The 27,282-nt window shown below is 57.2% G+C and overlaps 1 protein-coding gene and 1 long non-coding RNA gene across 6 annotated transcripts in view; both read right to left on the bottom strand.

Moving 5' to 3' along the window:
• Positions 1-698: 698 nt before the first annotated feature.
• Positions 699-22,593, bottom strand: ACE (angiotensin I converting enzyme). Of its 3 annotated transcripts, none has more exons than XM_059047041.2 (25): positions 22,178-22,593; positions 21,387-21,554; positions 20,685-20,778; positions 19,835-19,978; positions 19,189-19,380; positions 18,513-18,610; positions 17,961-18,133; positions 17,394-17,617; positions 16,903-17,047; positions 16,520-16,618; positions 16,143-16,265; positions 15,619-15,830; positions 14,855-14,991; positions 13,830-13,988; positions 13,468-13,555; positions 11,372-11,515; positions 11,024-11,215; positions 9,613-9,710; positions 9,056-9,228; positions 6,792-7,015; positions 6,377-6,521; positions 6,031-6,129; positions 3,721-3,843; positions 3,299-3,486; positions 699-3,131 (listed from the first exon to the last, which is right to left on the bottom strand). In XM_059047041.2, the coding sequence occupies exons 1-25, from the start codon at positions 22,439-22,441 to the stop codon at positions 2,902-2,904; spliced, it is 3,936 nt and encodes a 1,311-aa protein (XP_058903024.1). In that variant the 5' UTR covers positions 22,442-22,593; the 3' UTR covers positions 699-2,901. The 3 variants fall into 3 exon arrangements, with proteins under 3 accessions (XP_058903024.1, XP_066877645.1, XP_058903025.1); XM_067021544.1 differs by having other exon boundaries at positions 16,160-16,265; positions 22,178-22,469; XM_059047042.2 differs by lacking the exons at positions 15,619-15,830; positions 16,143-16,265; positions 16,520-16,618; ... (7 more) ...; positions 21,387-21,554; positions 22,178-22,593 and adding an exon at positions 15,084-15,395.
• A 12-nt stretch (positions 22,594-22,605) lies between these two features.
• Positions 22,606-27,282, bottom strand: part of LOC131746085 (uncharacterized) — an 18,391-nt gene continuing 13,714 nt past the window's right edge. The window contains exons 3-4 of one of the 3 annotated variants that reach the window (XR_010838241.1): positions 23,371-24,489; positions 22,606-23,278 (exon numbers count right to left, since the gene is read on the bottom strand). This is a non-coding gene — a long non-coding RNA (uncharacterized lncRNA). Of the gene's footprint in view, positions 24,490-27,282 lie in introns of all 3 variants that reach the window. The other 2 variants (XR_010838240.1, XR_010838242.1) reach the window with 2 other exon arrangements.

Genomic DNA, 27,282 nt, shown 5'->3' with positions numbered 1-27,282 from the left:
TCGCCACAACTAGAGAAAGCCTGCGCAGCACAACGACGAAGACCCAGTGCAGCCAAAAATAAATTAAAAAGAAAAAGGTTAACATGGTAAATGTTATGTATATGTTACAACAGTTTAAAAAAAGGTCTTTAAAGGATGAGAGAAGGAACAGGATCTGTGAAGCAAGGATAGACTTTTGTGGCAACACAGTAGGTATGAAAGTAATAGAGATGCAAATATAAAAAATATAGTTATTGAATTGGAAAAACAGTAATCTCGATGTACAGGCTAAGACACAGTTGGGGAAAATCGCTTGGAGCACAGGACAGAAAGAGATGAGAAATACGAGTGGGAATGAGGAGACACAGAGGACAAAGGAGGAAGCTCCTCGCTGGGTCTGGCAGGAGTCCCGAAGAGGAGACTGAAAAGGACGAGGAGATGATGGCTGAGCGTCTCGAGAACTGATGGAAGCCGAGTCCCTGAGGTGAACAAGCTCACTGCACTCCCAGGGAGGTAGCGTCCGATGGTGCACGGAGGAATCATGAGAAATGTCTATCCAGCTGGCAATGAGCTGCTCTGGAAGACTTTCTCTGTCTCTCTAGTGAGGAGCTTGCCCTTCCAGCTCTCCAGTTTGCGACTGGAGGGGACGTTTGATGTGGGAGGCAGATATGAAGCAATCTTTATCAGGAGATGACGCAGTCATTACAAAGAGAGGAAACTAGGCATCTGGAATTTGTATTATCTCATTCGATCAACGGCAGGCACAGGCAGCAATCGTGAGGCAGCGTCATAAGAACCATTATCATTATAAGCATTACAATTATAAGCAGCATCATAAGAACCATCTCACACGTGTGAAAATGGAGGCTCAGAAAATGGAAGTAAATCACTCAAGGTCACATAGGTGGTAAGTGCAGAGGTGGGATTTGACTCAGGCCTAATCCAAAGCCACTGGACTCACTCATGAGAGCTAGAGTGAGCAGCTGGGGGCAGGGTGGGGAGCTCAGAGAAACCACCATCGCCCCTGGCCTGTGTGCGCCAGAGCTGTCACTGAGAAATGACTGCTTGACGGGCAGCACAGGGCAGGGCTCAGCCTTCAGGCCACTGGGAGAAAATGTTGGAACGGCCCCTCTTCCTGCTGTCACCACCTCCTCTTCCCTAGGCCACCTCCCAGGTAGACGTGGCCCCTCCTCGCTCATCCGAGGAGGCAGAAACGGGAGTGTGAACAGTTTTAATATCTCAAAAGGCCTAGTGGATAAGGCTGTTAAGTCTTCTCCGCACCTCAGACCTCTGGGTGTTGACGGAAAGGGGGTGATGTGGTGACAGTGACCTTCGTCTAGCAAACAGCTTTTGAAACATCAGGCTGGGGAGGGGGTAATTACAGAAGTCTTTGGTGGTAGAAGGCTTGGAACTATTTAGAGGCTATGTTTATAAATTCCATTGTTCTAAGTAATCATAAACTTCCACCCTCTTGCACATCCAAAATACCTCAACTCCACGTCCTGCCCCATGGAACAGGCCTGTACAATTAAGTCTATGAACAACAGACACTCACAGACACACACACACACAATCACAGACACAGACACATACACACACACAGACACAATGGCAGCTGGAGACTGGGGGGGTGGGCAAAAGCTGTGGACTAAAGGATGTTGGGGGACAGATACTAGGGGCTGGGCCAAGTCATCAGCAAAGCCGAGAAGAGGCTCAAGGCCGAGGGTCCTCACAGGCAGCCAGGCTTTCGTCAGTTTCTAGGTTTGGCATTTAAATATCTAAAAAATTAGGTCTAGTCATGTTAACTGGAAAAGAGGTTACACAACTGTAAATACAGTGTGAACCCACTTAAAATATGTGCTGAGAAGAAAAGGCTGGAAAGAGATACATCAAATGTCAACAGTGTTTATCCCTGTGTTGACATAAGGGGCTTTTATTTTCTTTATACTATTCTGTTTTCTAGATTTTCTACAATAAACATGTAGATAAGAGATTTTAAAGTCTCTCAAAATGATACTCCCTCAAACCCATGGTGGCCTTCCAAGGAAGGCTCAGGGTGAGGGCATGTGCTGGGGGGACAGGTAGGGGTGCCCCCTAGCAGTCAGTCCCTGCGTGGGCACTAGCTACTGCCTAGCTGGGCTGAAGGGTCCTGACCCCAGGCCCTGTGGGCAATACTCTGGTGGCTCTGTCCACTCTTTCGAGTGGAAATGGAACTGGGGCAGGCAGGCGCCTGAGGTGACGCCGGGGCCAGTTCTACAGCCTCAGCATGCAGGGTGCCCTCCCCAGGGAACCAGGGGGCAGCCAGGAGCCTTCCATCTGGGGAACTTGGCCATTTATGGGAACAGCTAGGGCAGGGCTCCAGAAGCCCAGAATGTTTGCTTCCCCTTTGCTGCCCAGAGCCCTCCTGGGTTGGTGTCCAGGCCTGGCAGGGGCTGCCTGCCATGGCAGGACAGGGGCCAGCTGCCTCGGCTGAAGGGGAGATTGGTATGGGCGCTGGGGGGTGCTGGGGCCAGAGCTCTGGTTGTTTTCCAGCCTCTTCTTGGAGGATGAAGAGCCCCGAGAAGTGACCCCTTGACTGTCAGGAGGCAAGAGGGCTTCCCCCGTCCCTGGCTTCCCTGTGAGGGACATGGACACAGATGGGGAGGGCAGGACCTTTAATTGAGTTCAGAGAGAGACGGCGAGGGGGTTCCATGTTAGGTGGCCTGGTCCCCAGGGGCCAGGGGGCAGGGGCCAAGGTGGTTCGTGGTCCAGAGGACTGGAAGAGGGGGGAGGAGGGGCGGGAGGGGAAGGGGGGGCAGGAGGGGGAGGAGAGCTGGGGTGAGCCGTGAGAGCAGTGGCGGGTCCTCAGCCCACCCCCGGGCCCTTCCGGGTCCCTGGGTCTCCCGGTGGCGCATTCCCCGGCAGGCCCGCCCAGCCCTCCTCTCAGGAGGGTCTGAGCTCCACCTCGGAGCCAAACTGGGGCCCGCCGTGGGGCTGGTGGAGGCTGTGGTGGCGGATGCTGAAGAGCCGCTGGGTGAGGCCCAGGGTGGCCAACAGAAGGGCGACGCCCAAGAAGAGCAGCACCCACTGGCCCACGCGGGCCTGCTGCTCCTCCAGGTTCAGGCCCAGGAAGTTGACACGGCCGGAGCCCGGGAAGGAGCTTTCCAAGCGAGCTGGGCAGGGAGGAAGGAGAGCGGGCGCTGGGCCGGTCCCGGGGCGAGGGCTGGCTTCCCACCCGCCCCCGCTCGGATGTCGGCCTCCCACCTGCCTTAAACTAGGGGGGCCTGGCCCTGAGCGAGCCCCGGGGCGGCCTGAGGCCGAGGGGGGTGGGTGGCGGTACCCGAGTTTGGCGTCCAGTTGTACTGAGGCCAGCCCAGCTTCTCCCCGTGCCGCCTGTTCTCCGTCACGAGCCAGTCCAGCAGCGGCTTGAAGTAGGTCATCATGGCAGCGGCCGACATGTTGGGCTGGCCCGTGATGAGCCGCATGGCTTCGGGCCACGGCCGACTGAAGCCCAGCTTCATGGCGTCCCTGGGGGAGCCCCGGGAAGGGGACCGAGTCAGAGGGACAGGCCACGAGGCTCCCTGCCCGTCTGCTCCAGCCTCGTACAGGCTCTCTCTGTACCCCACCTCCCCGCGCCAGCTTCCCTCAGCCTGAGAGGCCCGCGCAGGGCAGGTCGGGGGCGGGCTGGGGGAGGGGCTCCTCAGACCCAGGAAGTAGGTCAGAGGGTGGACGGCAGGCAAGGGGAGGCCAGAGGAGACTCACGCCAGGCGCTTCCCGGCCTCCTGGGACTGGTAGATGTCGCACTCGTGCAGGGGGCCCTTGTGGCCCGCCGCCTGACACAGCGCCTCGTGGAACTGGAACTGGATGACGAAGCTGACGAAATACCTGCGGGAGGGTAGGCGAGGCCTGGGGCCCGGGCGGAGGGGCTGCGGCACCTCCCGCCCACGCCCACTCCCACGCCCACGAGGCTGCCTGCACTTCTCAGGAGGGCCTGCTCTGAGCGGCTCTGGGCGTCCCTCACGGGCGAGCAGGGGCAGGGGCCGAGCCCTTAACGGACCGACTTGGCAGGCTGCTCTGGACGCGGCGAGGTCTCCGTCCCTGGGCTACGTGCATGGAGAGGCTGGGTGTTGCCCAAGGGGTTACATCTCTGATGAGGCAGGGACGCCAGCCCGAATGACCTCCATTATCCCAAATTTGGCAGCAGGAATTCCCTGCAGAAGTCTGCCGGTCAAGGTGGGGGGTCTCCTCTCCGACCCTGGGGAGGCTGTGAATGTCCTGAACCAGCAGGGCAGGCCTCCCTCCCGCTTTGAATGCTGGGCACAAGCCGTATGTCACTGACTTTCCTGGCATTTCCTAAAGTGCTTCGCCAAGGCTGCTGGTCAGAATTCGGAGTGCATCCCCTTTGCCCACCCCGGCCTAGAGAATTATCTGTGCTAAGCTCAGAAGCTAACCATCACGTGGGCCTGGCTTCTGCGTGAAAGTGAGTGCCAGCTTGGAAGCTCAGAAATCCTTCGGGAAGGCGGGCGGAGGCCCTCCCTGCGGGTCATCCTGGTGCACTGGCCAGGTCAGGCCTGCACTGAGGTGCCCTTGAGTCTCCTTGGCTCCCTGCCCACCTATACTCTCTGGATCATCTGAGCAGGCTTTCTCTTTCTTCCTGGAGTCAGGGACAGAATTCACCCACCCCATGCTTATTTATTAGGTCTTGACTATGTGCTGACATTGTGCCAGGTGCTGGGGTGGAGGACTGGGCACAGTGGGCATAAGCCCTCCCTCATTGCCTTCCGGGGAGCACAGGAGGCAAAGGCTGGGGTGCCCTCTACGTCCTGCCTCATGGGTAGCCTGGGCTACTTGCAGCCCAGGGGCCCCCAGCCCTCTACCCTGAGGTGTCCCCAGATCCCTACCTCTGGGGAGGGCTCCAGATCCTCTAACTACCCTTCCTAGTACTCAGCAAGTGCTCCCCTGAAGCACATAGAGGGAAAGGGGCTGCATTGGGCGCATTCACGCTATGGCTGCATGACTCACAACGCGGCTATGTTTCTGTATTCCATTTAAGACAGTGACGTAGGGACTTCCCTGGTGGTGCAGTGGTTAAGAATCTGCCTGCCAATGCAGGGGACACGGGTTTGAGCCCTGGTCTGGGAAGATCCCACATGCCACAGAGCAACTAAGCCCGTGTGCCACAACTACTGAGCCTGCGCTCTAGAGCCCGCGAGCCACAATTACTGAGCCCGTGTGCCACAACCACTGAAGCCCGTGCGCCTAGAGGCCGTGCTCTGCAGCAAGAGAAGCCACCGCAATGAGAAGCCTGCGTACTGCAACTAGAGAAAGCCCGCGCGCAGCAACAAAAACCCAACCTAACAATAAATAAATAAATAAATATTTTTTAAAAGAAAAGAAAAAAAGACAGTAACTTAATAATGGTGGGTTATGGCCACCAGTTCCCAAACATGCTATGTATTAGACAGTGTGATAAGAAGTTAGGTCTTGCAATGATCCTGTGAAATAGGATTCCACAGCTGAGGAAACTGATGCTTACAGAAACTGAGGAATTTACTCAAGGAAACAGTTGTGGAGATGAAATTTGAACCCAGTTCTGTCTGGGCTCAAGCCTAAGACCCCATGCTCCTAATAATACAGACTCCCAATCTAGCTGGGTCTCTAATCCTAGTTCTAGTGGATAGAAGGTATTCCAGGTACAACTTAAGTTTTATCAGAGGAAATACGTTCAATATATAGTAAAGGAATCACAATCTTGTAAAAATAAAAAAACAGCGCTCAGGTCATGATCTGGCCGTGGGTCATGGTTAATGTTAACTAACCAAAGGTCTTATAAGCATTAGCCAGTTATAGTGAAGTTTCTGTTTTCACCTGTCAGGAGGGTGCGGGCTCTCGTCACATCACAAGAGTGAAACGACGGTCAGCCTTGGTCACAGGTTAGTGGCCCAGACACAGTGGACCATGCAGCCGGGTGCCCAGGTCGCCCTGACGGTAGCTGCCGGGGGGCAGCAAGGGCAGCCTGAATGCCGAGCGGAGGCGCTGCCCCTTGTGGCGCCCTCCTCCCTTTCCTGTTACCTGATATATGGCACGCTTGAAGGAATGTGGAACTTGGCCCCTGGGTCAAAGTCGCCTTGAGACCTGGCCACTGGGGGACAGAGGCCCTGGTACTTCAGCCTGTTGAGGAGGAAGACACATTAGAGGGAGGGTTTGGGAAGAATCAAGCCGGGAGAGCTGGTGTTTTTGGTTTGAAGTATGGCGCCTGCGCTGGGCTCTCCAGACGCCTGCGTGCTGTGCCTCTGCGTACCACGGCACTTACACACACACACACAGCCCCAGACGCCAACACACTGTGTGCACACAGATGCAGGCGTGTACACCCCCCCATGGAGGTCCCCCCCTGCCCACAGCAGCATTCTAGAACCTGAGGCTCCACCACTCCTGGTTGTAGTTCTCCTTGGTGATGCTTCCGTCAAATACCCTCCAGCGCCACTGGTCCACAAGATAGCTGAAGGGAACAAAGGCGACCTTGTCGAGCGCCATCTTCATCAGAAAGTTGATGTCCTCCTCTGCCAAGGGAAGGGGGCCCTGGCATCAGATCCAGGCCTGCCTCCTAGCAGTGGGGCCATGACGGACGCGTGACGGGGCGAGCGGGCGACCTGCCTCTTGGGATGGTACGGGTGCCATCCTCCCACTCTCCCCGCTGGTTGCCTCTCTTGTTCCCCACTGTTCTGTCCCAGCTCTGCCTGTGGGCCACGACATCTCCTCTCTCCACCTCCCAGGCTTGCTGCCCCTCCTTGGCCCCTCTGCCCACTAGGATCTCCCCATTCCTCTCTCACCATAGCTGCCGTCCCCACTACTCAGCAGGTTGATCTTGTGCAGGTGCTTGGGGGTAGACACGGAGAGGGCCAGCACATCCCCAATGGCCTCGTGAAAACCAGGGTTGGCACCCTCCCGGAAGGTCACAGGCAAGTCCTTGTACTGCATGAAATACTGTATGTGGCCCATTTCGTGGTGGGCCACCACCAGGTCCTCCATGTTCACAGTGGTGCACTGCTTGATCCTGGGAACACGGGGGTGGGGAGAGGGTGTGGAAGGGGGCAGTGAGGATCCCTGGGGCAAAGGGACCTGCTGTCCTTACTGGACGCAGAGCAGACCCCCAGGACTGCTTTATGCAAGGAACACAGCATTATGGGAAGGAAAGCCAAAAGGGGAAATAGGGGGAATCTGGGGGTTAGAAGCCCCTAACGTCTGGTCCTCCAGGCCATTCCTCTGCCCCCAACTTCCCTGAACAACTAACTCCAGCCCACACTGCCGTGTGGCTTTCTAACTGTACAAAGTACGTGCTCTAGAGGCGTGGGGACCCTCAGTCACGGTCAGTGTAGGGCTTGGGTCATGTGAGTCATGTGGTTCCTCATTACATGTTTTGTCTCTCCCAAGACTTAGGCTTCCTGAAGGAAACAACAAGAGCTGTCTGAGCTCTTCAGCATCCCTTGTGCCCAATGCCAGCAAGCATATTCATCCCAGGATTTCTCAGGGCCAGGACTGAAGGGACATCTGCAGAGCAGTCCAAGCCAGAGGCTGCACCTCACTTTCCATCTTTTGTGAGCCAAAGAAATTCTCCCTTGGATCTAACCAGAGCTCTTCAGCTCAGTTGACCCCCTTTGTCTGTCATTCTAGGGGGAGGGGAAAGAGCTGCCCAGCATCCTGGTGACAGTGAGGTTGGGATCTGTCCACCTTCTGCTATGACTCCCCATACAGGGAAGATCCCCAAAGAGCCCTCACCCCCTTGATTCTGTCTGCGCCCAGCCCTACAGCTCTGGTCCTTGTGCCTTTGAAGGCAGGGCCCAAGGCCAGGTGAGCCAGTGAAACTGACTGCTTTGTTCCAGGATCTCTGTGCCCACACTTCTCATAAGAGACATTTCGTCAGCTGTGGCAGATCATCTCTGACACTTCTCCCAAGTGGTGGAATCTTCTTTATCTTCTCTTGAAACTGGGTTAGCCTTGTGACTTGCTTTAGCCAATAAAGTGTGGTAGAACTGACCTGTCCCAATTTTTGACTTAGTCTTTTTCTCACTGCTGTGGCCTCTCCCTCTGCGGAGCACAGGCTCCGGACGCGCAGGCTCAGCGGCCATGGCTCACGGGCCCAGTCGCTCCGCAGCATGCGGGATCCTCCCGGACCGGGGCACGAACCCGCGTCCCCTGCACCGGCAGGCGGACCCCCAACCACTGCGCCACCAGGGAAGCCCCTTGACTTAGTCTTTAAGAGATCTGGCTACTTCTACTTTTGCTCTGGGGATGCCAGCCTCCAGGTAAAAAATCTGACCGCCTAAGGCTGCCATACTGTGAGGAAGTCCAAGCTTTTATGGAGAGAGATGTCCCACCAATCCCCAGCTGCTGCAGCCATGCCAGCCCAGGCACCCAGCACGTGAGTGAAGGAGCCAACGTGAACATCCCTGCCCCAGCACATGCCACACAGAGAAAAACTGAGGAACCGAACAGACAGCCAGAAGCACAGCCCCAGAGAGATGGCCCCACTGAGCCATGCCAGCCCTCTCTAGCCCTGCAGAGGTCTCCACCACTGCAGAGCAGGACAAGCCATTTCCACTGTGCCTGAATTCTTGGCCCATAAAATCATGAGCATATGCAAATGGTTGTTTTAAACCACTAGGTTTTGGGCTGGTTTGTTATGCAGCAGTAGGTAACTGAAACACTGTCCTCCAATGAAGATGGCTTCTGAGCCCATCAGTGATGAGAGTGGATCTGTGCAAAGCCCCCACGTCCCCATGTGCCTCCGTGTCAAGGCACATGCACCCAGGGAGAGGGCCAGCTGTACACAGGGGCCGCCTGAGAGGGAGGGAAGGCTGGCAGCTCACATGGGGCTCACCCCCAGGACTGGACCTTGAACGCCGGGCTGACAGAGCTGGTCAGCGCTCGAGGAGACCCTGCCACAAGCCAGTGGCCAAGCTGCGGCCAGGCCCAACTCTCTTAACCCTCTGTCCCATGTTCTGGCCAAGGAGACAGCCGCAGAGCCTCTACCTGACTCGTCTCCTTGTCCTCTGGGCTCAGGACCAGGTCCCCCTGTCCTGTAGCCTGGACATACCTGAAGTCCTTGCCGTTGAAGAAGTCCCAGGCGGAGGCGTGGCACACCACCTCCCGCCCGTCGGTCGGCTTCTCCAGCATAGACTTCTTCCAGAACTCGGGGGGCACGGGCAGCAGCCCCAGGGAGGTGAAGAAATTGTCTGCTTCCTTAAACATCCTGTGGGGTGTCCAGCCCTGCAAGCAGAGGGAGCTCTGCCGAAGCTGGGGACCGTGGGGAAGCTGGGGACCGTGGGGAAGTTGGGGATTGTGGGGAAGCTGGGGACCGTGGGGAAGCTGGGGATTGTGGGGAAGCTGGGGACCGTGGGGAAGCTGGGGATTGTGGGGAAGCTGGGGACCGTGGGGAAGCTGGGGATTGTGGGGAAGCTGGGGATTGTGGGGAAGCTGGGGACCGTGGGGAAGCTGGGGACTGTGGGGACAGACTGTGTGCCGCAGCGGGAGGGCCCTGGGAGAGGGCCAAGCTGGAAGGGAGTCCTGAATCAGAGGGCCCTCTCCCACCTGGGCAGGGTCCCCCTCCCCTGTGCCCTGGAGGAGCAGGGGTGCGAGGGGGCCAGTGCGGACCTGCTTTATCATGGCTTCTGTGGCATCCATCCTGGGGGCTGAAGGGAAGGGTACTGCCAAGTCATAGATGTTGGACCAGCTCTGCGCCCACATGTTCCCTGGAGGTGGGTAGAGGAAGAGATGGCGGAGAGAGGAGAGACAGGTGTTAGATCTTAGGCTCAGCACCCACACGACACGCAGGGGGAGGGAACACTGATCATAATTTGACCAGCCACTGCTCTGTCCCCTCCGTGCCGCCTGAGGTCAGTTTACGAGGTCAGCTGGCAAGAACCACCCTCCTTTGGGAGAGGTTGATGCCTCTGCATTTACCGCAAGACAAAAGTGGAGATAAGGAAGCTATTCAGAATGAGTGGAAAGGTGCAGAAATACATTTGCAGAGGCTTTGACAGCCAAAGGGGAATAAGCTTGAGCTGACATCAAGTGGAGCCTACAGTGCAAACCAGTGAGAGTCAGAGTGAGTGAGAAGCAAGAATGGGAGGGGGGAGCGAGCCTGGGCCTGGCTGCTCTGCTTGTCCTGGGGGTTCAGCTGTAAGCCCCAGCTCCCAGGGCCAGCCGGGCACCTGTGTTCCCTCCCGGGGTCTGTGTTTCTCCGCCATGGAGCTGATATTCTCTGGTCTCACTACAGAGGGACCAAAAATGGCTGCTTTCTTGGGCTGCAAAGACCCTCTAGGCTGAGCAGAGCTAGACCCAAAGCTGGACGGGGGTCTCCCTCACGATTTGTAAATGGTCCAAGGCCCCGCCTGGCCTCTGTTCACAGTAAGAAGCCCCCAGGAACATGTTCCCGATGGCCCGACAGAGACAGGAATCCAGTTGCCTCTACTTTGCCCCAGTCCCTACCATCCCTTATTGTCTTCCACGGCCTACTTCATGTGTTCAGGGCATCTGAGTTTACAACCCCTGGAGAACAAGGCTCCAAAAGTTGAGGGGGATCTACACTCTCACAGCTCCCTTCGCCTGAATGTCGTGTCTGCCCTTCTCCCCTCCCCCCACGGCTGCTTTCTCCATCTGTCAGAACCTCTCTTCTTTCAAGGCTCTGCTCATGTGCCACCTTCTGGGGAGGCCTTCTCAGCTCCCACTCACAGGGCCCTCCTCTCCCTCATGCTGCCTGGAGCTGTGACAGATGATGTGGTCTCCCCATGACAGGCCTATGAACTCCGCCCACTGCCCCATCCCTGATGACCTGTGTAACGTGGATCTGTAGCAAACGTGGCACCAGATGCAGGGAGGGGGCTCTTCTCTGCACCCCCAGCCCCGACCCCACTCCAGCCCTGGCAACATTCCCCCAGGCTCCAGTTGTTTCACTTCCCCAGCCTCAGGTGTCATCTGCAGACCCTTCCCAGTCTGCCCTCTGCCCTCTGGCCAGCCCTGGGCCCCCCTCCCTCATACTGTAGACTATCTCACTTGCCCTCACCCAGCAGGTGGGCTGGGATGGGGCCCTCCAGGTTGATGAGCTTGGACCCGTAGAAGCGATAAAGGGCCCGGCGCACGTAGGCGTGCAGGTTCAGGTAGAGCGGCTGCAGCTCCTGGAACAGCTGCTCCAGGTTGTACTCCAGGAATGGCATCTCGTACATAGATCTCCAGGAGTCCCCTCCGTCCTTGTAGCCTGCAGAGGGGACACAGCCAGGCTCTCTGAACATCTGCCCATCCCCTGAGCACCCTGCCTCCTTCCCCCCCACCTCTTGGGTCTCAGAGGACCTTTCTGAGGGCCTCGTGGGGGTCTGGGACCCGACAGCCAGTGATACTGGCAGAGAGCACTCACCATTGAGCCTGGCAGCCTTGTTGGTGAGCTCCACATATTTGGGGAAATACGGGAGGATGGCTCTCCCCACCTTGTCTCGCCAGCCCTTCCATGCCCACAGCAGTTCTTCATAGTTCCGGGATGTGGCCATCAGATTTGTCAGATCTGGGTGGGAGGGGTTGGATGGCTTTAAGCCTCCAGCTCTTGGCTCACCTCCCACTTCCTTCAGAGATGGAATAAAACTGGAAAGGGACTGCACAGGCAGCAAGTCGAGGGAAATTGGAGACAGGCTGGTGCCCTTTCCGTGGGGCTTACAGGGCGCCAGGCCCGGGGCTCAGTGCTTCACGTACACAATCTCAGGCAACTGCGGGGCTGCAACAGCCCTGTGAGGGATGCCCGTGACCCTCTTTCCACACAAGCGGTTTGGTGACACGGCTGCATTCCCCAGCCAGCAAGTGGCTGAGCTGGTGCACGAACCAAGGGCCCAGACCCCAGAGCCGCTGCTCCCCACTCGTTCCCTGCCCGCCACCTCCCTGGGAGGAATGGCTTGGAGGTCAAAAGACCCGAGGTCTTGTTCGGTTTCCTCCTGACCTCGAAATCACCTTGGGTGAGTCACGGGACCCCTCCTTCCCTGTCTATGAAATGGGGATTATGCAGGCCCAGGGGCAGGAGGCCCCTGGGCAGGGACGGTGCCTCCTGCATCTCCACGTCCCCACAGGGCCCAGGGCACCTTTCCCACATTGTGACTGAACTGATTAAATAAAAGAACAGCTGTGAAGGCAAAGTACAGAGATCCATTCAAGCATCATCAGGGAGCCAGAAATCTTGCATTTGTGTCCTGTCAGAGCCATGACTATATGAGTGGCCTCCTGGCTTATGGATTACATGGAGCTCACATCTATCTCACAGAGCTGGGATGAGGATGGCGTGAGCTCACGTGTCAGTTCTGAAGGTGGCTCCCCTTCTTGCCCGGCCTGGCCTGAGACGGAGACCTGCGGGCATCCACACCTCATGGACTTGTGCTCTATCCTGAAACATGCTATGTGCTATCTACCCTTCACAGAGAAAGTACATTCAAGTTAATTTTATTTGAGGAAAAAAACATATCTTGAGAATTTTGTCCTCTGCTGATGTGAGTGTTCTGTTTTTGTGGGTGCTTCTTATTTTTACTGCTGGCAGTGGCCTGATGGCCCAGCCCTGGATTAAGGGGCTGACCGATGGAGGGTGAAGGCCATACTCCCTTTAACGCTCTTCTCCATAAATGCACACAAATGCGTATCCCCTTCCCCCCACTTTGCGTGCATACCCACGTACACAACCCGCAGGCCAAACCCTGTCCCAGGAAAACTGTTTCTCTCTCCTGTTTATTTTCCATTTCCCCTTCTATTTGTCATTGTTCTAACGTGGGAGTTGGGCGGAGGGCCAGGAAGAGACTGTTTCTGGGTGGAGATTCCTCAGGAAAAATGTTTATGCCTCTGGCTCCTCGACCCTGGGAAGCACGGGTCAGAGAGAGGAGGGGGTGTATCTGTGCTCAGGTACTGGGGGGTCGGGGCTGAGCCCCTTGGAAGAGAAGGTAAGAAGGACCAGCCAGTCTCCTGCGAGAGAAAGAGGACACGCCAGAGCTGGCCCACTCCTTCCAGCGGGAAGTGGCGGCTCAGGGAGTGAAGTGGGAATGGCGTGGATGTGGCTTCTGCGGGCTGAGGCTTCGCTGTCTGGGTGGACGAGGGGGCCAGGGGAGGGCCAGGGAAGATGGGGAAGGCGGAAAGGATCAAGGAAAAAGCGCAGAGGGGAGATGCCTAGAGTTCCTCTCCCTATTGGGGAGTCCAAGCCCCTGAGAGACAAATTTGAGATACACCTGCTCTGAAGGGCGGAGTGGAGGGAGGAACAGAGGGGACCCAGGGGGAGCGGACGGGTGGAGCAAGGGCAGGGCAGGGGACCAGGGCAGCGATGAAGTAGGTATCGGCTCTAATCAGTGGCAGAGGAGCACCACTGGTGGAAGACAGGGAAGCGAGTCCCCTGGGCGTGCGGACCCCACGAGTCGGAAGTGAACTCTGCCCTTCCACGGCCAGCACCCCTAACCTCCCCAGGCCTCCCTCTCACTCCCCACGTGTGCTCACCAGGCTCGAGCTGTAGACAAGTGCCATTGCTATGGCACACAGAGGCCACGCTGTAAGTGGTCTCCATGTCCAGCAGGATCTGGTTGTACTGCAGGGGGAAGAAGAGGGGCAGCGAGCTTTAGCCCCGGGCTCCCAGCCCCGCCCCAGGCACCATCGTGGACCCGGGCCCTGCAACTGGGGCGGCTGCTCCCAAAGCTCTGCCTTCTCAGTAAGTCTGTAGGTGTGTGTGGATGTGCCAGATGTCACGACATGACAAATCGAGGAAGGGGAAGCAGCATGAAGGCCAGACACTGTCCCCTGAGCTAGGACCCTCTCCTGACCTTGGATTCTCCACCCCCTGCGCCCCCCCCCAAGGTACACACCTCCTCCAGCTCCTTGGCAGGCAGTGCAGCCCGCTCTAGATCCTGAATCTTCTTTATCATCCGCTTCAGGGTGGCGTTCTGGAAGTCGGTCACATCAAACTTCCTGGCCCAGGTGCCGTACTTGACAGTGTCGTTTGCCATCTGTACGGTCTTCTCCAGCTGAAAGCACGGGGGAACCGTATCATGAGGCCCAGGAGCTCTAGAAACGCCTCCTAGGAGGAGGTGCATTGAGGGGAGCCAAAGGGACTGAGGGTGTCAGGGTGGGAGCGGTTTTACCAAGTTGCTGCCTTTGCCTATAAAGACCCTCTTCAACCCGGACTGTCTATAACATCCTGTGTGCAGTACCTGCCCCTCAACAGATGGCCATTTCGAGCAAGACATCTGATGGCAGTGGCAGAGAAGGAAACCCCACCCTGTGTCCTAAAGCCTGTTAGGATAGATGCAGCCTGGTATTTGCTCTGCGGCCTCGCTGAGCCTCAGGGTCCCAGCTGTAAAATGGGAATAAGGTCACTGGTTTTGCAAGGCTGTTGAGGAATAAATGAGGCAACAGATGTCAAGTGCCAAGGAACAGTGGCCAGCACACAGTGGGTCTTCAAGAAAAGTTAGTCCTCTGCGGCTCACCTTAGTTACAATCAGTGCTCAGCCACACAGGTGGGGAGAGGGGATGGAGGGGACGCATAGCCCTCTCTATGGTGGCAAACAGGAGCTTTCAATCTTTTTAAAAATTGACTTTAGCATCACTTATTTCTGTACAAATTATTCCGTAACCAACAACAGATTGATTGTTAACGATAAGACAACTTGTTTAGGCACTGGGTGTGTGCCTGAAATTGGACACTTTTCAATATGCCATTGGGATTTTTCACAAATTCTGACGGGCTGTTCCCACTGAGGTGACGTCGGGGGCAGAAGGGCGGCCTGCAGTGCCTTGGGTTTCAGAGGACGGACCCCCGGGGGAGGAGCATCCGTGTGCTCAGTCTGTGAGTGAGCGCCGGTGGGGGGAGGGGGCGTGGAGGGGCCCCTACCAGTATCTTGCTGCCCTCCTTGGTGATGTTGGTACTGTAGTTCCAGCTGGCCTCGGCATACTCGTTCCACACCACCCGGTATCTCCGGTCACATTCCTCCACAAACTTGCTGGCCTCAGCCTCGTCGGACACCAGGTCTGTGGGACAGAGCAGAGAGACACAGACAGGCCTCCCCTTACCCTTCCACTGCTGCCCCGGCCTCCCCGCCCCGGCCCCCAGCTGGTCCCACTTGGCCTCTGGGTTTTCGGGCTGCTGGTTGTTGAGTGGCGGGTAGTGATCTGGCTGCTGGCTGTTGCCTGGTTGACTGACACCTGGCCGGTGGTCCCCTGGCCAGGGGCCAGCAGGGGGCGCCCACAGCAGAGCAGGAGGAGGAGGAGGAGGCGGGACAGTCCTGGAGCAGCCCAACCTTGGCCCATGGCCGCAGGAGAGCAGAGTCCTGCAGCCCCTGCCCCCTGGCCAATAAGAGCGGAGCCTGCAGTGTGACCTCATAGAGCAGTGTGCCCGCCAGCCAGCCAGCCCCCGCCCCCGCTGCCCCCCGCCGGGGCCTCAGATCTGGGCATACCCTCCCCAGGATGCTGGGAAAGATGTGCCCACCCCACCCCAGGGCCCTGCCAACCAGCTCAGGGGGCTGCCTGGCCCTCCAGGCAGGGCGCCAGGGCCCGGCTGGGAGACGCTGATCGGGAACCATGAACCGGGGGCCTGGTCCCGAGCCTGGAACTGAGAACCTGCTGTAGCGCCCCGCCCCAGGCTCCCTCGGGCTTTACCAATGCCCTCTGGGTAACTGTCGGGCATCGGTGGGCGCCACTGATATTCGGGCCAGCCCAGGACCTCGCCATTCTGCTGGTTCTGCTCTTGTAGCCACTGTGTGACCGGCTGGAAGTAGTTGAGCAGCGGCTGAGCATCCAGGGAATCTGAGCCGACCATGTCCTTCAGCACCTCCTGCCAGGGCCGTGAGGAGCCTGCCTGCAGCATTGCCCTGTCAGGCAGAGCAGCAGGGCTGTCGGGCCAGGGGCCACTACCGCTGCCCTGGCCCACCTGCCCCATCTCCGGCCACTTCTGCCCCCACTGGATGGCAAGAAGGGTAGCATTAAGACTCAGGGCCTAGGAGCTCTGTTTGCGGGGGGACATATGTTTTGCCCCATGCCAGCCGAGAGGCCCACTCAATAAACATTTGATGAGAGAAAGAAAGGGAGGGGGAGGGGAGAAAGGCTCCCTCCACTGGTCTGGTGGTGGTGCCCTCACCGGCGTGCCCTCACTTCCCACTCTGCCCTCCCTGTACCCCACACACCGGAGCTTGGCCCCTGCCTTGGTGGACTGGTAGATGTCACACTGGTGCAGGGGGCCCTGGTGGCCCGCCTCCTTGCACAGGGCTTGATGGAACTGGAACTGCAGGACAAAACTCACGAAGTACCTGCAGGCACAGGGTGGGCATGAGGGGATGGTGGAGGCCCCTTGCCCAGGTCCCAGCCAGCTTCTGCCGGGCAGAGGCCAGACCAGGGGCTGCCTGGGGGAGAAGGGAGAACCGAGCTTGGCTCAGGAGAGAGGCCCCCTCAAATTCCAGGCCATTGCGGGGTCCAGAAGGGTGTGGGAACAAGCCCTGGGAATGGGGGTCCCAGAGTAGGGGGAAGGGGACTAAAGGTGTGCTGGAACTGGGGGCAATAGTACCTGATGTATGGTGTCACATTTGGGACATGAAACTTGGCTCCAGCGTCAAAGTGGGTTTCGTTGCGGACAACTGGAGGACAGATCCCCTGATACTTGGTTCTGGAAGAGGATGTGGTTAAATTGACTTAGGACCCAAGGGTTGTACACAGGCTGATTTTACCTTTGCAGAAAAGTCTGCTAAGCAGACATTCCCACCAGCCACCCCTTCCCCATCCTGGAGAACCGGGAGAGACTGCCTGACGGAGGAAGATTTAGGCAGGAAAGAATGCCTTGCGGAAGAGGACAGAGGCATCATTAGAGAGGAGGGAGGCAGGAGGCAGGTCGCCCGGGAGCCAGGGGAGGGCCGTTTGGGATTAGGCCCTTCCCGGTCCCGCTTTGCTCACCGAAGATACCACCAGTCATAGTTGTAGAGGGAAGGGGGGGTACGCCCACTAAAGACCCCCCAACGCCACTGGTCCACCAAGTAGCCAAAGGGCAGGAAGGCAATTTTTTCCAGCGCCATCTTTAACAAGTAATTGATGTCGCTCTCTGTCGGGAGATGAGATGGAAAGAGAGAGGTCAGAGGGGAGGGGAGTCCAGCTGGGACAGGGCGGGCCTGGGAGAAGCCAGCAGGAGGTGAGGCTGGGCAGGCACAGAGAAGGGAGCACCAGCCTTTGGGACCCTGGGGCCCCGCTTGGAAGAGGGCGCTGGGGCCGTGCGGCTGGGACTCAGGGTGGGCTGTGAGGCTCTGGGTGGGTCCCCAAACCTGCCTGACGTGGGGCAGTGAGGCAGAAACAAGAAGGGCAGAGGGGAGCGGGGACAGGTGCGGGCTTGCTGGGGGATCGAGCGGGGCCTGGGTGGGGCTGCACCGGGCTCTCTCCACCCACCCCCATACCCGTGTCATTGGTGACATGGTCCAGCAGGCCAATTTTGTACAGATGTGCAGGAGTGGAGACGGAGAGCGCCAGCACATCCCCGATGGCCTCGTGGAAGCCGGGGTTGGCGCCTTGGCGCAGGGAGACGTGTTGGTCCTTGTACTGCAGGTAGTACTGCACGTGGCCCATCTCGTGGTGCACCGTGGACAGCTGGTCCATAGTGACCTGCGTGCACTGCTTGATCCTGGGGCGGGGAGAGGGCGTGGGTGAGGGTGAAGGACGGGCGGGCCAGGGACCAGAGAACGGTGGGGCTGGCGCCTGAGGGAAAGGAGCCAGGTGGGCACTGCCCTGGGGCTCGAAGGAGCTGGCGGAAACAGGCAAACCCTTTCCCCTGCCCCAGCCCACACTCTGGCCTTTTCCCTCTGTTCCAAGGTACAGAGCTGACTGCCTGTCAAAGCTGCCCAGGGAAGGGACCCTGCCCCCAGCCAGTGCTGGGGCTGGGTTAGAGGCGGGCCTGGGAACTGGCTTCTCTGTGCTCAGGCTGCCTGCCTTTCGGGAGCCCCAGAATCCTCCTTCCGAATCGAGACCTGAAGTCTTTCCTGTTGTAGAAGTCCCAGGCGGAGGCGTGGCACACCACCTCACGCCCGTCGCTTGGTTTCTCCAGCATGGACTCTGCCCAGAACTCAGGAGGCATGGGCAGGAGCCCCAGGGAGGTGAAGAATTCCTCTGCCACCCGGAACATGTGTGTAGCGTTCCATCCCTGGTAGGGGTGTTCGCACGGGTCAGGGGCCAGCCGCTGGAGCCTGCCATGGCTGCCCCGGGGGCACATCTGTGGTCGCCTACCCAGCTCAGCTCCCTGCTCATGAAGAGCACCTCTGCTCTGTGGCCTCCCTTCCCAGACGTCCGGTCCCTGCTGGCTAGAGTGGATGGACCCCTGCTCACAACCCCCGCCCCCGAGGGGCCCCGGAAGGAGGGATTGGCACCTCAGCAAGGACGAGGACACAGACCCCGGCTCATGGCTTGGACACACACTCCAGGCTGCTGCTCTATAGAAAGGGAGGGACTGAGGTCCCTTCCCGTCCCTCTCCTCATGTCTGATTCAGTCCTGTGGCCCCCACCTGGCCTGACTCCGAGCTTACCTTCTGCACCATAGTACTGGTAACATCAAGATTGGGCTTGTCAGAGAAAGGCACCACCATGTCGTAGATTTTCTCCCAGCTCTGGGCCCACATGTCCCCTAGACAGAGGAGGGGAGCCAGACAGCTTGGCGTCCAGTCCAGCCAGTGCCTGCTTCCCCACGTGTGTCACTGAACAGCACCCTGGGCGCCTGGTGTCTGGACCCAGGGCACTGCAGGGCCACAGCTCTCTCAGCTGGCTCACACATCAGTCCTACCCACACTCCCGAGTGCTCCACGTTCCCTGGGGCTGGCAGAGGCCAAGTGTGAGCCCAGGTGATGCTGCTGGGTCCTTCCTGACGGTGCCAGGGTCCCTGCCTCCCAACCCTGACGCAGGGCCACAGGGCTGGCTTCCTGGGGCGTAAACTAGGCTTATTTTTCCTCCTCCACTGGACCTGGAGCTAAAGCCTTCAGTGTGACTCCTGGCTCTGCCTTTTAATAGTTTTCTGCCCTCTGCCAAGTCACTCGCGCACCCTAAGCCTCAGAGTACCCGTCTGAAAAGTAGGAACAGTAGTGACCATGAGAAGGTTCACCTGCTTTATGCGCTCACGTGCAGGGGATCGAGCAGTGCGGTGCTCTGAAATGTGACACACGATGAGGAGGGCCCTGGACATGTGTGGAGGCAAGGCCAGGTCCTTACCCAGCAGGTGAGCAGGGATGGGTCCCCTGAGGTTGATGAATCTGTCCCCGTATCGGCGGTGCAGTGCGCGGCGGACGTAGGCGTGGAGGTTCAGGTAGAGGGGCTCTAACTGATGGTAGAGGTGCTCCAGATCTTCCGTGAAGGTGGGGGAGTCGTACCAGGAGCGCCAGTAGGCCCCCGTGTCTGAGAAGCCTAGCCGGGGGTGGTGTTGGGGTGCAGCTCAGGCCCCAGGCTCTGGCACCTACACCTCCTGGCTACCACCTGGCCGTTCTCCCGGCTCAGGGCCCGTGTATCTGCCTGCTAGCTGGAAGGGCGAGCTTGGGGGTTGCTGCTCTACAATCTTCTAACTACGGGTTGCTCCAACTCCAGCTAAACAGATCCTAGAGAGCAGGAGAGGCAAAGTTGAGTCCTAGGGCTGGGAGGAGTGCCAGGAGCCGCGGCGTGAGGGCGGATGGGGCTAATGCCCAATCCGCCATCCACTATCTGTGTGCCTTAGACCAGTGTATGGAGTCATTGCAATAGCCGCTCAGGCAGCCAGGAGGAAAGCCGGTTGTGATGGGAGAGGAAAAAGCAAACATGCGGGGCTCAGTGGAGACAGAAGATGAGAGGGAAACGCCCACAAAAGGGACGGAGTGGCCATGCTCACCATCCTGCTTGTAGGCCGCGTTGCTGAGGGCAGTGAAGTTCTGGTACAGGGGTTTCAGCGGGATGCCCACAGTGTTGTGCCAGCCCTCCCAGGCATACAGTAGCAGGGAGTAGCTTCGCGACGTAGCCAGGATGTTGGTGAGCTCTGAGACACAGGTGAGCGGGGTCAGTTCGGAGACTTCTGCGTTGAAGTCAGCAATAGCCTTCACCAGAGCTCCCACACTGGTCCTCTCCATCTCCACCTACTTCCTCAGCATCATGATACCCTCAAAGCCAAGGGCAACCTACAAGCTGGACAGGATGGGACTGGGAGCTATACAAAGTAAGCAGCCAGGCAGTGTCCTGGTTCCCAGGAAATGATTATCTAAGGTGGCTGACACAAAGAGGACACCCAGAAGCTGAAACCCAGGCAGACCCTTCATGGCTCCTTGGACGGAGTGGCTGACCTCAAGGCTGCCTGGTACGTGGCTGGGGGTGGGGGTGGGAGAGAGGAGGAGGTTTGCAAGGGAAACCATGAGGGGTCTAAGGCCTGTGGAGGGCTCTTGCGGGGAATGAGAGGACCAATGAAAGGGAAAACCAGGCAGCCAGGAGGAAAGCCGGTTGTGATGGGAGAGGAAAAAGCACACATGCGGGTGGGGGTGGAGCGGGGGCTGGAGGCTGGAGATTCCAGAAATCAGTTTGCCTGGAGGAGCAGGGGTCTGGGGGCATCTGGCAGTCCAGTCCCAATTGGAGGTTAATGCCTTTGGGTTTACCCACTCTCTGCAAAAACACGCCATCCTCCTGAGTGCAGCAAGTCAATGGGGAAGGATAGGAAGCCCCTGAAGACAGAGAGAGTAGACACAGGGCCGTACCTGGGTCCAGGGACCAGCAGGTGGCAGTCTTGTTGGGGAAGCAGACCTTGGCTGTGGAGTAAATCCTGGACATGTTGCTTAGCAGAGAGTTGTACTGGGGAGTTAGAGTTGAGAAAATGTTAGCAATGAACAGCCCTTGGAGGTAATCTGACCCCCTCTCCTCTTTCTTCTGGGAGGAAAAGGGGAGATGCCTGGAGAGGGAGACGTGGCTACGGCAAGGCCACGCTGTGGCACCCAGAGCACAGCTGAACATGAAAGCACGGATTCCCCTTCCAGGAGGCAGCCTGGGAAACTAGTGTCCTGAGAATTAGGGATCAGGGTTCAATTCTGAGCCCAGCCACCACCTTGAGCGAGGGCAAATCCCTCTCATTCTCTGACCTTGATGCCTTCTCAGCCCTTCCCAATCTTTCTGAGGAAGCCCATAAACCAAACCACCTATGGAGAAAGTTTGAAAACCCCTGTTTCATCCTTTACTCTTGAATTTTGCTTTCTGCTCCATAATACTTGCTTTGATAGAAATGAACTTCTCTCACTCCAGCTCCAAGGAAAATCAGTACTTCAGGGATCCGTTCTGTGCTTGCGGGGCTTCCCTTATGGTCGGGGCCGGTAGAGATCCCAGGGTCCCTCCCTGCCAGGCCCCACCCCCCCGGGGCAATGGGGGCACCCGGGCCACTTCTGCCTCCACCCCTCTGCCAGACCCACCTGCTGCCGCTCCTGCAGGGGCAGGTTGGCAGGGCCCAGGGTGCGCACGGCACTGATGATGCGTCGCAGCGTGGGGTCGGTGAAGTTCTGCCAGATTGGGTCGAACAGAGCCTTGGCCTTCTGGCCCCAGACCTCTGAAAACTCCTGGCTGAGCAGGGCTGCCTCCTCCTGTGGGTACCAGGAGGGCACGAGAGGGTGAATAGAGGAAGCCGTGGCGCGGGGGAGGGGAGGAAGGCCAAGGGCTTCAGGAGACTGGGGCTTGTGGGAGCACGGCTCCCTCCTCCTGGGCCCTCGGGGTGAAGAACTGGGGGAGTCTGCCTCAGGGAGGCGGTGGAGCAGAAACTGGGGCCAGAAGAGAGGCGGGGGAAGAGAGTGTGAACAGTGATGAGCAGTGACAGGCAGAGTGAGAGAGGGGTAGGTTGCAGTCGGAGAGGATGAGAACCCAGAGCAGAGCGGGTACCCTCAGCGAAGACTGCCGCGCACCCAGCCCGTCGTCATCCCCAGGCGCTGCCACCTGGGGGGACTCGAGGTCAGAGGGGCCAGCCTCACCCATTCGGTTCCTTACTGGGCAGGAGCATGTGCCCAGCACCGTGCTAGGAAACCGATCGCCTGTCTGCTGGGACGGCGTTGGGCTAGGGGGTTAGCGGGGAGGCCTGCTGGCCCAGCTCGGTCCCCACCGCTCAGGGGCCGGGGGCGCGCGCGGGGCGGTGACTCCCCGCCCCCTAGCGCCCGGCCGCCCGCCTGTGATTGGGCGCCCGGACCCCGCCCCCGCCCCGGGCCCGCGCGCCCACCTGGCGCTGCGCGTTCTTCTCGTTAATGTCGGTGTCGTACGCCCAACTGGCGGCCGTGCTGTAGAACAGCACCTGCTCGGCGCTCGAATTGAAGCTCTCTGCGAAGACCTGCGCCCCGGCCTCGTCGGCGGAAAAGTTCCCCGGCTGCAACGCGGGGTCGAGCGCCAGGACCACAGGCGGCGGTGGCGGCAGAAGCAGCAGCAGCAGCAGCAGCAACGGCAGCAGCGGCGGCCGCGGCCACCGGCGGCCCGACGCGGCCCCCATGGCGCGATGCGCGGTGCAGCCCCTTCTCCCGCGCCGCGTCCGCCCTGCGGGTTATAAAACCCGGCCGCCGCCGCCTTCCGACACACCCTCACCTCCCCGCCCCGTCGCGCTTCCTCCTCGGCTCCAAAGTCCCCCGGCCGCTGCGCGGGCCTAAAGAAGCGGGGCGGGGACCGAGGCTTCCTGGCCCGCCCCAGGCAGGGGCGCCGGCCCGAGGAGGGGCCGAGGCGGCCCCCTGCGAGATGCAGCCCGGGGGTGGTGGATGGGCCTTAGGTCAGGGAGGCTAGAAAGGAGAAGCCCCCCCAACGCACACACACATCTCTGAAGCTGAGGGACCCAGCAGTTTGCTGGAACACCCCAGCCTGCCAGCGTGCCCTCCCCTTCCATCCCACAGCCTCGGCGCAGGGACCCGGGGCCCAGCGGTCTCTGACGCTCAATCTTCCAGCCTCGCCGCCCCCGGGCTCTCTGGACTCGGGAGTGACAAGGTGGGGGAGCTGCCCGCAGTGCCGCTAGTGCTGCAGGATAGGGTTAAGGATGGTCGCCCGGTCCAGATTCTTCACAAGGCCAAGGGGGAGAGGGTGTGGCCTGCGCGGGTAGGGGAGAGTTTGGCTTCCTCAGGCGCCTGGGGGCGGTGCTCAGAGACCCCGGCTCACCTGCGGGCTGGGGAGGGGGGGGGGCTGTGGGAAAGAATGGAGGGGCTGTTCTGGGAGGAAGGGGCGGAGCACTGGCACACCTGCTTTCTTAACACGAGCTGTCATTCGCTTAGGCAGAAACAGTCACAGACTTGCCGACTTTGAGAGCTAGGGACAAAGATGAGCGCAGAGATGACAGCAACCTCTCCTTCAACAGAGGAAGACGTTAAGACAGGTTGAATGGCTTGCTCCAAGTCACTCCAGGTCTCCACACTCCCCATCAGTCTTTCCCTGTCTCACCACGCGTTCCTCCAAGTGACAAGCACGGGGGAGGAAGGAGAGTGGCGTCCTCTTGAGGCGGCTGGGGAGGCTGAGGGCCCGCCCCTAACTCCTCAGCATCATGGTGTCTGTCCCCAGAGGCGGGAGGACCTACCCCCAGCAGACACCGACGAGGATGTGGGCAGGGCGACGGAGGAAGCACAGGCTGAGCAAGGGAGCAAGGAAGGAGTCAGTGACAGCTGCTCAGAAGACCCAACCCACCGCAGCTTGGGTCCCTTGGGAATCACCTGGGCTCCTGGGTATCTGCGTGCGGGATAGCGCCTGGGGCTCTGAGGGACACGTGGGCTCGCTGTGCCCTCTGGAGTGTGTGCAGGAGTCTGTGTGGCCCGAGGCCGTGCTAAGCTGCCAGATGACATGGTGTCAGGGCGATGTGTGGTGGGGGGGTGAGGGAGGAAGAGGGGGGAGAAGAGGAGGGTGGCTGCCCCAGCCCTAGGACGGGGAGCAGGGCATCGTCATTGCTGTTGTTCAACAGTGTGGGGGGAAGGCAGGAGGGGAGGAAGAGGAGTCCTGGGTCCCTGGCTTGCCTTCACTCCAGCAGACACTTCAGGGCTGGTGAAGCGGACACCTGTGATCAGAGCAGCCCCATCGAGGGCAGGGGCCCGGCTGAGGGCGACGCAGTGGGCCTGGCCTCTCTTCCTCAGAACTCGCCCGCTCTCGAGTGGCTCTAACAACTATGTTCTCCAGGCTTTGACGGCAACGGGCGTGTGTGCACAGTGAGCTGCTGTCTGCTGGGAGAGAGCAGTCTCTCCACTGCTTGGGGGTGGGGGGCGGATTTTGTGAGTGGCACCCCTTCAGGCCCCAAAGAAGGGGTCCTGGAGCGGAAGGATGCACAGAGGGGTAGAGAGCCTGGCGCTTAGCTTGTGACCAGGGAGCCCTTCTCTTCTACCAGGAAAGAAACAGCGTGGAAAGCCGAAGGGTTTGAGCAGGTCTGAGCAGGGCCTTGTCTCTGAAGAGCTCTTGAGCACCGTGTCTGGGAGGCTGGTCGGGCAGGGGTTTTGTTCCATGGCCCATTCTCAGCTCTAACGTGGCCTTGTGACGATGTCTATAGAACATCTGGGTTCAGCATGGAACAGCCTCGGCCTCATTGAAAAACCATAAAAGCAAAGGCTAAATGGGGTTGCAAGATAATCTAAAAGTAAATACAACTTACATTTGGATAGCATTTTAGACCTTTCTAAATTCTTTCGAGTAAATGATCTTATTTGATATTTATAATAACCTTGAGAGGTAGTAAAGAGATAAGGTCCTTTGTTCAGTCAGCTACCTCCCAGCTGCCATCAAAACAATGGAGACAGCTCTGAATCCTGCAGGAGGATGTAATTATGATCCCCCAGAGGCCTGACCCACCAAGGAAATGCAGTCTGCTTGGGAGAGCTCCCCATCTTTCCACCTCTCTTCCAGGGAAGGACAAGTCACACGTCGCCACAGTTTGAGAAAAATATCCCTTAGAAAATATGCCCAACAATGGAATAAAATTGAGACCTGACCAATAAACACATGAAAAGATGCTCAACTCCATCTGTCATCACGGAAATGCAAATCAAACCACAATGAGATACTACTTCATACCCAACAAGAGGCCTAAAATAAAAAAGATAGACGATAACAAATGTTGAGGATACGGAGAAATTGGAGACCTTATACGTTGCTGGTGGGATTGTAAAATGGTACAGCCACTTTGGAAAAAACATCAGCAGTTCCTCAAAACTTTAAACAGAGATGCCATGTGACCCTGCAGTTCCATTCCTAAACATGATAGCCCAAAATGGGAAATAACCTAAATGTCCACCAACTGATGAATAGGTAATCAAAATGTGGTATATTCATACCACAGAATATTATTCAGCCATAAAAGAAATGGAGAATTGATTATTTGCTACAGCATGGATGAGCCTTTAAAACACGATGCTAAGTGAAAGGCCACATGTGGTATAAATCCATTTAATGACATGTCTGGAATAGGCAAATCCACAGAGACAGAAAGTAGATGAGTGGTTGCCAGAGGCTTGGGGGAGAGGGAATGGGAGTGACTGCCAATGCTATGGAGTTTCTTTATGAGATGATGAAAATGTTTTGAAATTAGTAGTTGCACAGCTCTGAATATACTAAATATACTAAAACCCACCAAATCATACAATTTAAAAGGGGGAATGTTATAGCACATGAATTATATCTCAATAAAGCTGTTATTAAAAAATATGCCCAAATGTTGACTTTTGTCATTCTATGTTCATCAGGAATCTCACGATTATTTATTGGTTTTCAGAGGAGCCGTCGTTCTCTCACTGGATACCCACCTGCTCTTCTTTGTTTATCCAAAACCTACCCATCTCTCAAAGACCAGATCAAGTCCTGCCTCTAACATGAACAGCTCTAGCTCCTCAACCGATGATAATCTCACCTTTCGATATTTATTCAGCATTAACTCACATGGACACCAAAAGCCAGGTGTAGGCGAAATAGCACTGGATCAGGAGCCAGAAAAATCTGGGCCACACTTACAAGCCTTATGACCTGAGCAAAATAACCTCTTTGAGCCTGTTTCCGCATGTGTAAAACAGCTATAGACATTTTTACCCATTCTCCCTCTAAGGGTTGCTCCCTGAGTTGAGGAACAGCTAGGGGACCAGTGCAGCTGGAGCAGGGGGAGACAAGAATAGGCTGAGTGTGGACAGGTGGCCAGAGCAGGGACCCGGTTATCTTGAGATGAGAACCCAGTGCAATTGTTGGGTATTGGTGACAGGCTTTCATTTTTTATTGTCTTCTTATAATGTAATATATGTTACATAGAACATAAGTAGTATGTATATATGACATCTAATGTATATGTAAGTTATAAAGTATAATAAAGTGAGGACCCATAAATCCACTGCCCAACATTACTCTTGTCTAGCTGAGTCTGGTCCTTCCCTTTCCCATCTCCCTCCCCCACACCCACATACACCCACACCAGTTCCCCTGAATGCTATCTTTTTTTTTTTTTCAGTAGTACGAGGGCCTCTCACTGCTGTGGCCTCTCCCGTTGCGGAGCACAGGCTCCGGACGCGCAGGCTCAGCGGCCATGGCTCACGGGCCCAGCCGCTCCGCAGCATGTGGGATCTTCCCGGACCGGGGCACGAACCCGTGTCCCCTGCATCGGCAGGCGGACTCTCAACCACTGCGCCACCAGAGAAGCCCTCACTTCATTTTTAGGAATTCATTTTTACTGTATTTTACAAAAGTATTATTCCCCCAACAAATTAAAAATCAAAACAAAACTGGTCCTCATTGAGAAATATTGCTCTAGGGAGTAAAATTGCTGGGCCAAGGATATGCAGATGTTCAGAGATACGCAAAAGTTCAAGGGGGTCCCAATGTCAAACTGCTTTCTAAAATAGTTGTACTGATTTGCACTCCTGTCAGCAGTGGATGGGAGTTTGCACGCTGCTCCACACCTTCATCAACGCTTAGTGTTCTCCTAATTTTAAATTTGTGCCAATTTTGTGGGCATGACATATTTTCATTCCTTTGTTGCTAATGAGGTTGAACATCTTTTCATATGTTTATGGGGCAATTGTGCTTCCTCTTCTGTGCTACTCCTGTTTGTTTCCTTTGCCCTTTTTTTAAATCATTTTCTTATCAACTCATACAGTTCCTTATATATTCTGAATATTAGTCCTGTGTCATGTAAATGTGTTGCAGAAATCATTCCCATTGTGTAACTCATTTGAATTTCCTTGTGGTGTCTTTTAATAAGAGAAGGTCTTACTTTTTTTTCCTCTATTTTTCCTTTTTTTGGCTAGCTCCTCTCTTCATTCCTTGCAGATCATGCCTATTTCCTGGTCAAAGCCTCTGCATGGTCCCTACTGAACTGATAAGCTCTGAGCAGAGCAT

Source organism: Kogia breviceps, chromosome 19 (genome assembly GCF_026419965.1).
Source record: "Kogia breviceps isolate mKogBre1 chromosome 19, mKogBre1 haplotype 1, whole genome shotgun sequence".
Taxonomy (NCBI): Eukaryota; Metazoa; Chordata; class Mammalia; order Artiodactyla; family Physeteridae; genus Kogia; species Kogia breviceps.
This window is presented reverse-complemented; position numbering and strand designations above follow the sequence as displayed.

Coding starts and splice junctions, on each gene's coding strand:
- ACE (XM_059047041.2), bottom strand. CDS start 22,441: ATGGGGGCCGCGTCGGGCCGCCGGTGGCCGCGGCCGCCGCTGCTGCCG. Junction 17,618..17,960: donor TACAACAGGAAAGACTTCAG/GTCTCGATTCGG, acceptor TCCCCGCCCCAG/GATCAAGCAGTGCACGCAGG. Junction 11,516..13,467: donor TTGTCTACAGCTCGAGCCTG/GTGAGCACACGT, acceptor CCTCCCACCCAG/ATCTGACAAATCTGATGGCC.